The sequence below is a fragment of the Juglans regia genome, chromosome 4 (genome assembly GCF_001411555.2).
Source record: "Juglans regia cultivar Chandler chromosome 4, Walnut 2.0, whole genome shotgun sequence".
Lineage (NCBI taxonomy): Eukaryota > Viridiplantae > Streptophyta > Magnoliopsida > Fagales > Juglandaceae > Juglans > Juglans regia.
The window spans coordinates 17,870,055-17,886,530 of record NC_049904.1 but is presented as its reverse complement, the minus strand read 5'-3'; the positions used below and the strand labels follow the sequence as shown (position 1 = coordinate 17,886,530).

Genomic DNA, 16,476 nt, shown 5'->3' with positions numbered 1-16,476 from the left:
AATATTTTATTAAATTTTAAAAAATGGAGAGAGAAAATGTTGATTAAAAATATTAAAAACTTATTTGAATATAATTTTTTTTATATTTTTTTTGAAGATTAAAAAAATTGTATTTAATTTTGTTTTATTTTGAAAGTTGTAAAAATTATATTGATTTTTGTGTTTAGATAATGATTAGGAAATAATAAAATGAAAAAGTTGAAGATTTGAAATTAAGAAATGTTTTGTGCTTGAGAAAGAAAGTATGAGAAATTTTTGATAATCTTGAGAATTTCATATCTCATCTTTGTGTCCAAACGTCCCTTAAAATTCAATGGAAATAAACAAAAACATTAATGGATCAATGGAGACCGGATGTCAATTTCCAAATCTTAGTACATTTACAATGTATTTCTAATGCCTGGTTACAGACTCAGCATTACAAGTTACACGTATTTGTTAAGCTCAACATTATATATCAATATGTGATTTGTTATTTTTATCATTTTATTTAAACACATACATATTGATTTGTAAATATGTATTTTTAAATAAAAGAACAAAAATGACAATTCACATATTAGTATATGATGTGAATATAATAAGTAGAATTTCTTATCTTACAAAGAAAGCAGAGGTTTTTAGATACGACAGGGCAATGAAGTCAAAGCTCTCAAAATTAGCAGGCTTAGGTTGTATTTAGAACTAAACTCTAACTAATCTCAAACTAATCATTTATAAGATTCATTACTTTTCTCAACTACTCATTAAAAAAAATTAAACTCATCTTAGTCTACTTCATACATTTTAATCTAAAAAGTTAAATTCATCTCAATCTAAAAAAGCTAAACCCATCTCAATAGGACCTATAGAATACTATTATTCACAACTCAACTTAACCCATCTCAACTCATTTCAATCAATGTTTCAAACCAGGAAGAAAATACTTATATAGACCTCAAAATACAGCACAGTTCACTTCACGTTCAATGAAAGTACGAAACCACAAACAAAATTGTAACATATTAGCAACTGAATAAATATGTTTTCTCTGATCTTTTTTTTTTTTTTTTCATAACAAAATAAAACAAGAGCATTTGGGGGTGTCTTCCCTTGCATAGCGCAAACAATGCCTTGGACGATGGGCTTCTTGGAGCCCAAACATGAGCATCCGTCTTCTACCCAGTAAGGCTTTATGAATCTGAATTGATCCTTCCTTCTTTGAGGCTCTGCAATCCAGTGCATAGATTTTATTTTTTCCAAAGTCCAGTGTATGAATTTTCTCTCTTTTTTTTTTTGTTTAAAAAATAACCGAATATTATAAAAAATTTAGACAGTTACAAGAAATGAAAGAATATATGTGTGTGTGTGGGTGTGTAGATATGATATATATATATATATATATATCATAACAATATTGTTTTTTAAAAGCATTAAGACAGTTGTTCTCGTGACAAACCATTCGTTTGAAGGATCTGCTTAGCACTGTTTTCTTTGACTTCTCCAACTCGGGCTTGGCACGATCTAGAGCCTGCAGAGTAATAAACGTATGCTTATTATAAACCTCTGCTAAGAATATTCCGTAATTGCTTCCTGCCAAGTTGATTATATTCAAAACAATAATATCCAACCGGAACTAACTTTACCATGTTTGGAAATTTAGGTAGATAAGAAGTTATATGAAAGGTAAGATATCAAGAATGGGGAGGAGAAGGGACAAGAGAAGAGGTGATGCAAACTATAACTTCTCTTTTTGGATATTCTCCATAGACAAAAATGCATAATTTTGTACCCTTTTAGTAGGAATGGGAAACAGGGACTCGTTACCCGGCCTGCCCGTGCTAATCTGCCTGCTTATTAGGGTAAAATATCAGATTTTCCATTCATTACCCCAGGTACGCAGGCGGGCGGATTCCTTAATTTCCAAAACATATGCAGGTGGGAGGTGGATTCAATCAAAATCCGCGTTGATATATACCCACCCAACCATATATTATATATAAAACATATTTATATGTAAATATAACAAATAAAAGCCCTGACTGAACCTTTCAGGCCTACCCAAACCATCTCTATGGTTCTATGCATCTTCTATTTCTAAGAGGCCACAAACCCTCCCCATTAAGGTGTCAATCCCCAACATGAATGAACCCAGGCCTACCACAACGGTAAACATAGTCAACATTCTCCTAAGCCTGAAACAGCAAAATTCGAGTACCATCATCATCTCAAAAAAAAAAAAAAGAAAAAAAAAACAGAAAGAAGCCCAAACAGCCTAATGACTGGCATAAATTTCTTAAGCACAGAAGATAAGTATAAGGGAAACACTACTCAAAGGCCCAATAAAAAAAGAAAACCCAAATTAATGGGAGGTACAGAAGATAGTATCAACAAAAGAGAGAAAATTGGAAAAGGAAAAACAGTTATAAATTCCTATAAGTCAAGACATGCATAAATTAAATCAAATAACCTCAAATGGCCATAATGAGGAAGATTGAAATCCAAAAGAGAAGCTCCAAAACATACTTTCTCCTTATGGCTTTTATGAGTTTTGGTCCTTTTCTAGCCCATTACTAGCAGCAACAGTTTCCTTTGCTCTATTTCAGATTAAGATATTCACATTTGTCTCCATAATTTTTCAGGATCAAGCATAATATATCAGTACAATGCAAAATCAAACTAAGCAGGACATTTTCAGAAAGTATAAAAAAGCAAACTCTGTTGAAGGAAGGATATAGAACCTGAATCAAAGACTCCACACGACGCCGCATCCTTGTATGCATGAAGCCCTCTGAGCACTGTTAAAAAAATGTAGGGAACAGACTGAAGGGTAGAAGACAAAAGCATGCGAAAACAAAGTGAAGACTTTGCACCCCAAATATAGGCCCAAAGGTGCTGATAGGACCAAATAAAGTCTGCATACCACACAATCTAACACATCCAAGTAGACCAAGGTTTTTCTATCTTTTACTTTTACTGAAAGTGGAAAGATCATATTAGAAGCAAGGTTCTTAATTAGACTTGGTCCGGGAAGAAAGATGCATAATATGTGCACGTCTTCATAATTTTGAAAGCATAACAACAGATTCCAAGATAAATGAGTCCAGAGCATCTACTGCATGCATTTGATGGGCTGCTGCGAAAGGAAAGTAAACATACTAACATACACTAACTATTAACATGACAGATTTCCAGTAGTTCATACATGGGAAACATTCCCCTCACCAAAACATCATATACACTAAAAGAACAATATGAAAAGATTTAAACCATATTGCAAGGAATTATCCACTGACAAATTTTAGATCTTGTCTGACGTAATAAAGTAAATTAAGCGATCGAAAGTAATTACTTCTATGTGAACCTAGTCACTAGATGTAAATTTACCTAAAATGAACAGTTTGTTCTTTTAATAGGTAAGAATGAACAGTTTGTGACTCCTTTAAAAGTTTGAACATGCGCAGTGAAATCTTTCTGTAAGAAGATGCTTACTGCTTTCTTTGCCATAAATATTGAGACTAACATATGTACATGTATATTAAATTTTAATGTGTTCTTTATTTCAAAATTTACAAGTATATGAAAAAATTCAAGATAAAGGAAGCAAGACTCAGGAAGATAAGTTGAAAGAAATCTCACTTTAACATGATAACTAACATAGGTGTGAAAGGTAGATAAACTCCAAACTGTACGGTCCAGCTTTTTGCCTTCTACATGACGCGGGTAGATAACTGCATGGTTTGAACATTGGAATTTGTTATGGTGATATAGACACAGAAAAAACCAACTCTGACCATTTTCTACATTACCAAATGTAACAAATCCTGCATTTGCCGATAATGTTTCAGCAGGAGCTCCCTTCAGTTCTAAAGGAGGAGATGGAGACCACATACAAGAAGGGGCATTATTAAGTCCAGCTGTACGCCTTGCTTCCACAAACTCCTGAATGAAAAGCAGACCTTGGAAGTGAAAAACTAGAAGTAACACAAGAGCAGTATAAGGGAAGCATACAAGAAAGGTATGCTTGTAAGTGTCGGCAACAATATCACCATACATATATGCAAATTGTTAAAAACTTCCAGGTCTGAAAGGCATTCCAAGGACCATCAACAAAATGTGTTACTCCGCCAATATCTTTCCCAGATAAAAATCCATGTTGGCATTTTTTTGAGACATAGCATTACATCAACTATTTAAGTTATAAACTTATTGTACCTGCAGGAAGGAAGTGGCAAGAACAATATCTATGGAGTCCTTAAATCTCATAGGAAACATCACCATCATTTTTCCTACCTGTTAGAAACCAATATTATAACAACTTCTCAGCGAAATTTCAAGTACAGATCCTAATACATCGGCTACAGTGAAACATACACAATGATTACCACAACTACGTCATGCACTTTAATGCAAATAAATTTTTGCTGAAATTCAATAATATTCTGTACAAATTTGAGATTGATGCAGATAAAAGATCATGGGGTTAGCAATTTAATTTATGAATTTTAAGGGGTATTTGTACAATTAGTTTATGAGACCGATTCACTCCTAAATAATGAATTTATTGCATTAGTGTACAGGGTTTGGAATAGCATAAAATGGAGATGTAATAGGAGTGCTGTTTGGTTTTCTAAATAATCTGCCAGCAATAGGAATAGGCTGGTTTCTCCATCAAATAGCATGATTATGGTAGAATAGCTTGGTTTTATGATGTGTTAATGTTTAATTCATGTTTTGAAGTGCTGCATGAAGTCATTTGAAACAAATCGGGAATTTGTGGAAAACAATGAACCGTCTGCACATTGCTTACTTACTGAGTTACAATCTTGCATTATCAATATCTTTTTTTGATAAGTGCATTATCAATGTGTTTAGGAGCTAAGTTGCTGATTGACTGCTTTGACAGAAGCAAATAACTATGGCCGTAATATTTTTTTGGTAACATACTCCCTAGACTTTCTCAATCTCCAAACCTTGCCAAAAAAAAAAAAACTCTCCCCAAGTCTCTAGTTGACAAACTATTTTAATTTTTGATGCCTCTATTTGTTTTATCTAATTTTTGGATATTTTTGTAGAAGAAGATTGAGATTGCGTGCGAATTATGTGATCAGAACATAGTTTGACCATTTTCTATAAAATCTGTACATAGAAGTAAAGAATTGTTAGTCCATGAAGAAAAGGAATAGAACAGGTTTGATCTAGTTAAATATGAAAATAAATCAAACAATATGCACAGTTTGTTGGGTTGAAAATGAAACAAAAGCACGGTTCATATACAGTTTTTCAAACAAAGAAATATATTTCAGAGGCAAAAAGAATTCCTGTCGAATGCGTCGGATTAGACAAAAGACGGGAATCACATATTTTCTGGAATCCTATTAGATTCACAATCATATCTAAACGTGGGTTAGTCACATACCCGAGAATTCATATTTGTCAACATCACATCCCAGGTAACGTGGATGTTGGGGGAAATGTAAGATTCTATAAATCAAACGCCATGTTAGTCTTTTTAAGAACAGTTTTAAAGCCAAGTGACTATGCCCACATTGGGTTGTCTATCGAATGGTTGAAAACACAAAACCTTAGAACACTTGTCAAATTAAAGCAAAGTATACTTTCTCTGATACTTAGCAGGTTTTTCTGTAGATACACTTGAATGATAGAAATATGTTTAAGGCCACAAAGGTCATCTTTTTAGTAATACAGATATTTTAAAGTGGCTTTTATGTGCACTAAAAACCTAGGAAAATCCACAGAGCGAATGCAGCCACAAAGGCAAAAGGGACCTCAAATATGAATAGGAGGATGGATTTCTATTTAAATTCATCCTATGCAACTTAGTTTATGGGCTGCCAAGACAAGGTTTTAGCAAACTTCAAAGATAGAAGTAATGATTTAAAAATCATTTTTTGAGACCTAATGACTTTAGACTAGCTGAGTTTGAGTAAGGTTAGATAATTAAATTTGCACATAATGGATAGCATAAAGCAAATTGACCTATATTATAGTTGTGGGATAAGTAAGACTACTTGCATAGTGTAGACATTCAATGCTAAATTAGTTGAAGTCAAAGAAAGATTTAAGGGGTGAGGATGGAGAGAGAGAGAGAGAGAGAGAAGAATAATTTTCTCCTGAATACTACTACTCGCTACAAATAAACCAAGAAGGTTAAATGAAGTTGTTCGAAGTTCTAAAGAAGAAAAATTTATGCAACAAATATACATTAACCTGTCAAGATGATATTTTACCTGAGGAACAAGGAAAAAGGACTCATTCGGACGATGTACAATGGCAAAACGCCGATCCATATTAGAAGCAGCAGTCCTTGCTGCAAGTTGCTTTAGAATTACTCTCAATGGAGCACCAAGTACTGTTTCCCTTATAGATGCAATCTTTACCAGAAGAGCATGTTTGTACCCTGCACAACATCAACAAAAAAAAAAAAAAAAGTTGAAGAAATCAACAAATTATGATAGATAAGTGAGATTTTTTATACTATATGGTTCAGGGCAATCTTAGACAGATAGAATTCACACAAGTTATATCAAATAACTATTCTGTGCTTTTAGAAAAAAGGTGAAAGCAAACTCAAAATGTTGGCACGATGACTTGCATTATAGCATCATTAAATGCTCCAGTCTGCACAGAAGCCCCACACTGCTAGACAGCAAAGGGGAATCCTTACCAAACAATAATGCTTCATAGCATTAGGTGCAACAGCCAGTCACACAAAATTTAACACGGCCCAACTCTACAACTTTGAACGTAATGGCAATTTACACACCTGAAGTAGGATATTTAACTTCCAGCAAAAGAATGTGGCATTTACATCCATGGTCCAAAATAGGAAGGTATGCAGATGATGAAGGGTGGGTGAAAGAGGACAGATCCCTAAAATGATCCTTAGCATAACCATCAGAGGGACCACTAGTGAGATTTCCATTTATTTTCCTTTTTCTTTTCTTTTCTTTTTTCATTATACAAGTAATAAAACATATTAAAGAAAAAATGAAAATATATACAGGATGTATGGACCCCATATGCTCAAGAGACTACAATCAAAAAGTCAAAGTGAAGGCATCAACTTCCTAATCTTGTGCAGCTTTGATAAAGGTAACATTCCATTGAGGGAAGCCACTAGATACATCCAGAAGATCTGCAATGGAGGCTTATTGCATTCGTGAAATTCTGTAAATTCCTGGAAAAAAGCTTCCTTGAGGGGTCTATCACCACACCAGATTTCATGCCAAAATTTGATTCTAGACCCATCCTCCACCACAAAGCAAGTGTATCTAGAGAGAGTGGCCCATCCTCTTCTTATTTGCTTCCATAGCCCCACCCCATGTGACCCTCTCACCTCATTCAACACCATCCTCCCCATGTCCCACCATATTTTGATTGATATCTCCACAGCCACTTGCCCAATAGAGCATGGTTACAGGCTAACAAATTACGAAGCCTCCTTCTGAGATTGGGGTACATGCCAATGATACCATGGCCCATTTTACCAAGTGAAACTTGAACTCATCCTCCATCCCCACCATAAGAAATCCCACTGCAGTCTCTCTATACAATGGGCCACCCTAGTTGGAATTGGGAACAAAGAGTGGAAATAGGTGGGCAGGTTAGAGAGTACTTTTGATCAAAATTACTCTCCCTCCTTTTGACAAGTATATCCTCTTCCAGCAAGCCAATCTTCACTCCATTTTTACCAAGACCTCATCCCAAATTGGCATAGATTTGAATGAAGCACCTAGGGGAAGACCAAGATATTTTATTGGTAAGGATGATACTTTACACCTGAGAATGTGATCCAAGCTCTCCACATTTGGAACATTTTCCACTGGCACTAATTCCGACTTGGCTAGATTCACTTTCAAGCCGGAAACAACTTCAAAGCAAAGTAAGAGTGCCATCAAAGCTAGGATGTAATCTTGGTTGGCCTCACAAAAGTTGAGAGTGTCGTACGTGAATAGAAAATGGGAGATATCAAGGGCATCGGTACTTGCTTGCCCCCACTAAGAATCCTGAGAGAAATCCACTCTATGACACCTGAAATCATTTTGCTAAAAACTTCCATTACAAAAACAAAGAGTTATGGAGAAAAGATCTTTTGGCGTCCCTCTAAGAAGGGGAGATTCACCATCTAGTCTTTCTACAAGTCTCTCACCATGGGAGACTCCAATCCTTTTCCATGGAAAAGCATTTGGAAGACTAAGGCCCCTTAAAAGATGCAAGACGGCCTCCTAGGGGAAGATCCTCACTATAGACAACCTTTAAAAAGCCGAATCGTGGTTATGGATTGGTGTTGTATGTGCAAAAAGAGGGGAATCTGTTGACCATGCATTACTTGATTGTGAAGTTGCCAAGGCCAATTACCTTATGGAATGAGATCTTTTCTAGAGTCGGAATAGCTTGGGTGATGCTGAGAAAGGTGGTTGAGTTTCTAGCAAATTGGAGAGGCCTTCATGGTAAATCCCAAATCATAGCAATTTGGAAGATGATCTTGACTAGTCTTTGGTGGTGCCTATGGTGGGAGAGGAATGAAAGAAGCTTTGAAGACAGCAAGCGGTCAATGGACAAGCTTAAAATGTTTTTCTTTAATCCATTGGTCAATTGTAATTAACTTCAATGGCAAGACTATTCGTGATTTCCTTGTATCCCTAGTCAATTATGCCTAGGTATTGCTCGTTTATATGTCTTGCGTACTTGGGCTATACCTACTTTCTACCATGAATAAAATTATTATTTACCGATAAAAAAAAAGGGAAATACCCTTAGAGAGAATTCTTGTTGAAGCATTTTTTTGGGTACCATTGCAAGGGCTTAATAGTGGGAGAACTCAATTGTACTAGCTAGTTTTATTCCTTTTCTTTTATACAGCTATTTTATTTGTGCATCTGCAAAGGCTTAAGAGAAAATAGAAAAGAAAGTGCATGGGGGCAAAACTATGTAAAAGAAGGAATATCCCATTGTAACTTATAAAAGGCTTATGCCCTACAGGATAATCCTCATCCTTTTTCATGGCATTTCCAGTGAGAAAGGGAATTTTGCTATAACAACTTAGCACCAAAAGGAAGGATTTTTTTTTTTTTGCATGTAATTGAGGATTTTATTAAAAATTGTAAAAGGCATAACCAAAGTATATAGGACGTATAAAAGAAGAACACCAAATTAGAAACATAAAAGGATAAAAGTAAATCATGAAACAAATAGAGTATTGAAGAAAAACAAAAGTTATAAGCTCTTCCATCATTAGCTCGCAATCATCGGAATTTTTATCATTCATTTCCCTACAAACACACCGCATTAAACGGATAAGGGTCATCTTTCATATTGTTGTGATTTATGGGCTCAATCTGTCACAATAATATGACGTTTTCTTAGATTATCTATGATGAAGATCTTCCCTAAAGAGGTCCATGCAAAAAGAGCTACTCCTAGAGTCACCTTAGTCTGCCAAATACTCCTCCAAGGAAAAAAGTTACTATCTTGAGGTACAAAGACTTGATAGAAAAATCAAGCAGTCAACTTCCTTTTCCTAGAAGGGGTTTAAAGAGAATGGACCGCCGAAACAGAATCTAGAAGATAACAAGAGATTAAAAGTTTCTTCAAAAGCATCGACCTCCAAACATGAATCACAGTAAAAAAACTAAAATTTCACTACACAGAGCCACTCTAAAACTCCAATAGATCAGCCACTACAGCCCCTTGCAAATGCACAATACTATACACCTTTGAGAAAGCTTACTTGTGTAGCATATGGATCCTAAATTAGGGCATAAGATAAATTTTTGTTTATTTATTTATTTATATTTTAAAAATATTATTAGAAACATTCTATTATTGTTACTATTATGTTTCATTAATAAGCTGCACATTTTTTAATCTGGATTATTATTATTATTATTATTCGTTTTATTTATTAAAAGGATAAATGCAATTAAATCATCAGTTAAGATTTTTTGTTTAAAATCATCATTGACCGAAACCACGCGATTAATCTGTAAACTGCCCACTAGCAATATCAGTCACTTCGAGTTCTGTTAATTAAACCGCTGCGCAATGCTTTTAAACTTCCGTCATTCTCTCTTTCCTCTTGGGTGCCCTTTGGCAGGTTAGCGTTATGGCAGTTAGTAACCGACTCCAATTTGAACACATTGAACACCCTTTCCCCCCATCTTTAAATCTCCTCCCCTCCCTCTACAATTTCCCAAAAAAAAAAAAAAAATGTAGCATTCTATCCTCACAGCTAGCTACTGTAGCCAAACTGCCAGACCCTCCCTCACATTCTTGTAAACCACAGCACTGTCATTCACCATCCCAGACGCCACATCCACTTCCCTCACACCTAGACCACCATGAACCACCCTAGCACCACCCAAGCAAGCCAAGACAAACTGAGACACCCACTGTCCATTCAGCCACATTGTTCAAGCCCATCACATCGGAAACCACCAAAAGACACCACAAAAGTGTCCATCGGTAAGTACTCTCCTCCCTCCATGACGAGGATCGACCCTATCTCTCTCCTCCGTCGTTTTCTCTCTCTATAGCATGTGACTGACTATTTTTGTGTTTGTGATATGTTTTGCTCCACCACCGACCACGATAGGGGGAGTTGGAAATCACCGGACAGCCCAAAAACAACCGACTAAACACCTCCTATCACCCTCGCACCGCTTCGGTAAGACCACATCTATGTGTCTCTCTCTCTCTCTGTCCGCTCCGTTGTTTTCCTCTGTTTAACGACACTATTTCGTTTCCACCACCATGTCTCAGAAGGGTCGGAGATTATCTTCTCGCCGGCGTCTTCAATTCAACTTCCAGTCCATCGCATCCTTTCTTTCTCTCTCGCTGACGAACTACAAGGTGAAATTCAGGAATTAGTGCTACGAGGTATGTAGCTTGATCGTAGAATTAGTGCTACGAGGTAGTGCTACAAGGGAAGTGGTTATTATCCTAATTAATGATGACCCTATAGAATGAATGGATATAGAGTTTTCCTTTCCTAGAGGGACTCCTTGACCTTTTTTTATTTTTTTTATTGGTAGAGGGACCCCTTGACATCTTATCTACTTCTTGGTTCCTTATTCCGGTAGAGTACAACAATGCTGAAGAAATCTGTAAGAACCCCAACTTCCCCAATTATGGGCCGCCGTAAGGATTTTTTTTTATTGGCATGGGTTGTTTGGAAAAAAAGTCCCGACTAATCCCGAGGGTGCACAGACTATAGATAAGGAGTTTCCCATAAGTGTATCTCGGGAAAATTCCCTAGTCTAATGGCTTCCTCAGGAATTGAACGTTCCACTAAGCAAAACCACCCGAAATCTCCAATAAGTCTATCACCAATGCCGCTTCTCAGCACACAATCCTATATACAGTAGGGAAAGTGTTCTTGAGTGCCCTCTCACCACACCAAATATCATGCTAGAAACTGATCCTAGAACCATCCCCAACCACAAATCTAGTGTGTTGAGAAAATACCCCCAACCCCTTCTAAGGTTTTTCTGTAAGCCCACACCATAAACACCTTGTGCCTCCAAAGAGCACCCCCCTTGTACCACCATATTTGGAATTTATCACCACCTTTCACAATGTCTCCCCCTCTTGACAGTAACACCATAACCATTACCTAAGAAAGGCCCGGTTGAAAACTTTTAGATTTTGGATCCCCAAACTGCCACACAAGATTGGGGAGCCTACCTTGTCCCAATTGACTACGTGGTGAAATTTAAATTCTTCACCTAGTCTACTCCAAAGGAAGTCACATTGGAGCTTTATGCAATTCACCGCACTCATGTAGGGAACAACGAGAGGAAATAAGTATGAAAATTTGAGTGTACTCTTGATTAAGGTGATCCAACCATCTTTTGACAATTACAACCTCTTCCAACTTTCCAACCTACATTCAAACTTCTCGATCACTGCATTCCATATGCACTTACCCTTGAAGGAAGCACCCAATGGGAGGCCAGGTACTTCATAGGCAAAGAAGAAACCTTGCCTCCCAAGAACTAGCCAAGCTTTCTAAGGAGCAACCATGGCAATAAAATGTTATTTCCGACCGAGAAAGGAACTATTATTCGCAGATAATCACCTAAACCAAATCTAACCTTTAGCTACACATCCATGCCTATAATTATAGGTGGGCATTTCAATAGGAAAAAAGGCTAAGGGAAAACCCTTGCTCATTGATTTCTAATAATGCTTTTGCTGCCTACTGGTAGGGAAGATAGCATGTTTGAAGGTATGTAGCATAGGCAACACTAAAATCAGCACAATGAAAACATCAAGCAAGGCCTAAAGGAAACACAATCCAGCATCAGTTTGGCCAAGAGAATTAAATAATACAAATTAACCAACCTCCATTGTTTGATAACAAATGGGACTACTTGAATATAATAATATGTGTATGCTTGGCAAATCCATGCAATTAAATACCTACACAGCTCCAAACATTTAAACCTCTTCCTACATGTTATACATTTTCAGTTATAACTCCTAATCATTTCACTAGCAAGTCATTGGAATGGATCCTTGACACTAACATTCACCCATGTCATGTGTGAAGGGCATAAGATTGGTATAAAAAACATTTTAAAGAAGTAGAATAAATGGATATCTTTGACAAGTGATCCCCAAATCCTTCAGCACATCAACTGCAAGCTAATAATGACCTGAGAAAAGGAACTCGTTGAACCTTCATCTGGAGGAAGTTTGGATAAGTTCAGTTTCAGTGTGAGGTTAAATCCATCCCTTGGAGGATCAAGAATTTGAACAATCACACCGTATGCAGCTTTTATAGCTTCAATAGCTCCGGAAGGAAGTCCACCAAAGAAGATGGCCTCTGGAGGAGGAGTGGGTAATGACACTGACAGCAGCAAAATGTGTGGATTCTTCAATGAAACCTACAATATATTTTTGTCAACCAGATAATTAAATCCAAAACTCATGCTCCACATGACAAAACTACTTGTTTGATAACTAATGTAGTTGATTGATTCAAGATCCATGGTTACAAGTTTAATTGTAATTATTTTCTTTCCTTACACAGAAATGTTAAATTGTTAAAATAAAATACCTGAATATGGTAACGAACATCATCAAACTCAACCCAATGGTTATCAAATTCAACTCCTTTCTCAAGACTGCAGAAAAGAAATGACAAATCAGCATGCTGTGCAAGGCAATTGAAAACAAATCAGCACGCTGTGCAAGGCAATTGAAAACAAATCAGCATGCTGTGCAAGGCAATTGAAAACAAAAATGCAAATAAAATTGACTTCAGGTTTCCAATATGTATTTTTGTAGGTGGCCAAGTGATAAAAAGCTAAAATATGAATGAGTACTGGAATAAGCAGCAGTGTCATTACAAAAATTAAGAAGATTACTTAATAGTAATTGAATTGGGTAGTATGGAAGTGATTATTGGCGACAATGTCTTATCAGTTCGACTGCAGTAATTTTAAACAAATGATTTTTTTTTCTTAATTGAACCCCCGAACATTCCTTTTTCCATCGCAGACTGAATTTGAGTAAAAAGAATTATGATACAAACCCATTCAAAAATTTATAAATAAGCCACTCGACCGAAAATGCAAAGACAAGCATACATTGATTACAAAGAACCACATGAAAACGCACAAAACCGATTTGAATACAAATCAGAGGAAACAAGTTGAGAATTATATAAACTACATGCGATGCAAAACTAAGCTCAACAATCAATGTACGGATGCCAGGAAAAGTTTGTGAACTTGAGTCCTAGTGAACAAAAACTGGAGTGAGGTATAATACTTATTTGCGGATTGCAAACAAGATCCACAACAGTGTTTTCAACGACAGAACAACGCAAAAGGTGAACATTTCAGGAATTACAGGTATACGAGGGTCCCGCTCCAGCTCCTATAGAGAATTAAGCAAAAATAGCAAATGAGAGAGAGAGAGAGAGAGAGAGAGAAAACTCACTTCTGAACTCGATTCAGCAAGGTCTGAAGGAGAAATCTGGAATGAGACTGCAGCAGTATCATGGAGTCCAAGAGGCTGTTTCTGTGCGCGTCGGAGAGAGCAAACAATTGACCGGGCCTTGGGAGGATCTGCAATGTCGTGTTAAGGAGGGAATTGGAATTGGAATTGAGATTCTTTTTCTACTTCTTTTTCGATCTTAGGCTTATGTTACTGTATTTAATACTGAAATAGTGATTTTATTTTTGAACAATTCGTCTTTATATTATAATAATTTTAGAGAAAATGATATTTGTAATTATTGAGTACGCAAGTATCGCTCAATCTCTTTGAAAAAAATTGAGTTATTTTAATGCTTTTATTTTAATTTTGATTATTAGGCCTCGTTTTGTTACATTGATGAGATGATAAATCTGTGAATAGTAGTGAGATAATTTATAAATAGTAATGAAATGGTTTGAATAAAAATATTTTGTGAGGTTTTGAAAAATGAGAGAGAAAAAGTTAAATAAAAATATTATAAAATTAAACTATTGTTAGAATATAATTTTTTCATATTATTTTTATTTTGAAATTTGAAAAAGTTGAATGATTTTTTATTTTTTGCTTGGAAATTTAAAAAAGTTGTAATAATTAAGTAATAATTAGATAAAAAAGTTGAAATTGAAAAGTGTTTGTGTTTGTGTTTGAATCGTGTTTGGATATTGAGATAAGATAAGATAAGACAAAATTAATTGAGACTATCTGTGAAACCAAATGGGATCTTAAAGTACATTCGTCGCACAATGATAAAAAATAAAAAGAAAACACTATAGATACAAAGGAATCACACAAAGAAATTTTACACACTTTTTTCTCTCTCCTTCTCTCCCTTATTCCCCATTTTTTTCCCCTTCTCCTCCCGTACCACTTTCCCCACTTTTCTTTTCTTTTCTTTTCTCTCTCTCTCTCTCTCTCTCTCACTTCACTCTGCGCCCAGTACCCGTCTCCACTTTCCTTTTCTATTTTTTTTTCTAACTTTCCCCCTATGCCCCAGTACCCCTCCCCCCACTTTCCTTTCTCGGAGCCTCCCAGATAGCCAGACGACGTCCCCGACAGCCCTCTACTGCCAGGTATGAATTTCTATTTGGTTGTTAAGAAACTGAAATGAGTTGAAAGGAAAGGGAAGAAACTGCCAGGTATGAATCTCTCTACGTTTGGCTGTTAAGAAAATGAAAGGAAAATAATGAATTTGCAACTTGTTCTTTGTTTGGTTGTTAAGAAACCAAAAGAAATTGCAAAGAAAGATCATTGGAAGGGAGGAAGAAGGAAGAAACGGTAGGAAAAAAAATTGTTCGTATTGTTGATGAGCAATGGGAGCGGAGAGACGAAATTAGTAGTTTGCTAGGATTGGCTCCAACGAACGACATCGGCTATTTGCTAGGGACAAGAATGCTAGTTTGAAATAGTGGAAAGGGAGGGAGAGTGGGGCGCGGGGGAGGGAGAGAAAAAATTTCAAGGGATGTGAAAGTGACACGTCAGTTTGTGAGATCCATTCGTGGTATCCTTTTGTGACTTTAACAGCCCTTAAATTAAAAATATATTTTCTGTCTAGTCAATGCTCTTTTCCCTCTTGAGTGCTCTGGCCTTGTAGAGGTTTCACCCCTATCTAAGTACAGGTTTTATATTTTCTTGTCCTGATATCCATCCTCAATGGATGAAAACATTGAAGAATTGTGTCAGCGCTTATCATTATCGAAAAAGGAGAAGGAGGAACTAGTAGTGGATGAAGTGTTGCTGGAGGACTCAAAAGTGCATGGAGAATGTTGTTTGTTCGTATCATTACTTACAAACAAGCATTACAATCGAGATGCATTCAAACAGACATTGAAAAAGATTTGGAGACTTGTGAAGAAAGTCTGGTGTAAGGAGTTGGGGGCACTATTGCTACTGGCTAAGTTCGAAGATAAAGTTGAGAATGAGAGGATTCAACATGAAGCACCTTGGTTCTTTGATCGAAGTTTGGTCTTGCTGAAACAATTCGATGGTGATGTTCAGTCAAATAAAATAAGTATTACCAATGCAACTTTTTGGATTCGGCTATTAGATCTACCCTTACATGCAATGAATGAAAAGGTGGCAGGATGATAGGAAACAACATTGGTATAGTGGAAGAAGTTGACGTAGAGAAGGGGGAGGTTGCATGGGGTGAATATATCATAATCAGAGTGAACATGGACATAACTCAACCTCTGATGATAGGTAAACGTATACACTTGGGATCTTTGGGAGCATGTTGGGTTAGGTTTGTCTATGAAAGATTGCCTACGTTATGCTATGTATGTGGTAAGTTGGGTCACTAACACAAAGATTGCAGTTAAGGCATGGGACAACAAGAAGTGATTGGGGAAGAGAAGCTTCCTTTTGGGCCATGGATGAGATTAAGTACCATTTTTCCAGGGCCTACAACTCACCACCGTGGCCAAAGGGTGGTGGCAAGTCATGAACCACCGTTACAAGGTTCAGTAACTGATGTTGCAGACGAGG

The 16,476-nt window shown here is 36.4% G+C and overlaps 1 protein-coding gene across 2 annotated transcripts; it reads right to left on the bottom strand.

Annotated features, from left to right (window-relative positions):
• Positions 1-904: 904 nt before the first annotated feature.
• Positions 905-14,182, bottom strand: LOC109009053 (actin-related protein 2/3 complex subunit 2A-like). Of its 2 annotated transcripts, XM_018989387.2 has the most exons (10): positions 13,954-14,182; positions 13,067-13,133; positions 12,686-12,893; positions 6,231-6,400; positions 4,195-4,272; positions 3,789-3,921; positions 3,619-3,710; positions 2,721-2,777; positions 1,439-1,510; positions 905-1,208 (listed from the first exon to the last, which is right to left on the bottom strand). In XM_018989387.2, the coding sequence occupies exons 1-10, from the start codon at positions 14,013-14,015 to the stop codon at positions 1,173-1,175; spliced, it is 975 nt and encodes a 324-aa protein (XP_018844932.2). In that variant the 5' UTR covers positions 14,016-14,182; the 3' UTR covers positions 905-1,172. The 2 variants fall into 2 exon arrangements, with proteins under 2 accessions (XP_018844932.2, XP_018844933.2); XM_018989388.2 differs by lacking the exon at positions 4,195-4,272 and having other exon boundaries at positions 13,954-14,160.
• Between the last annotated feature and the right edge of the window lie 2,294 nt (positions 14,183-16,476).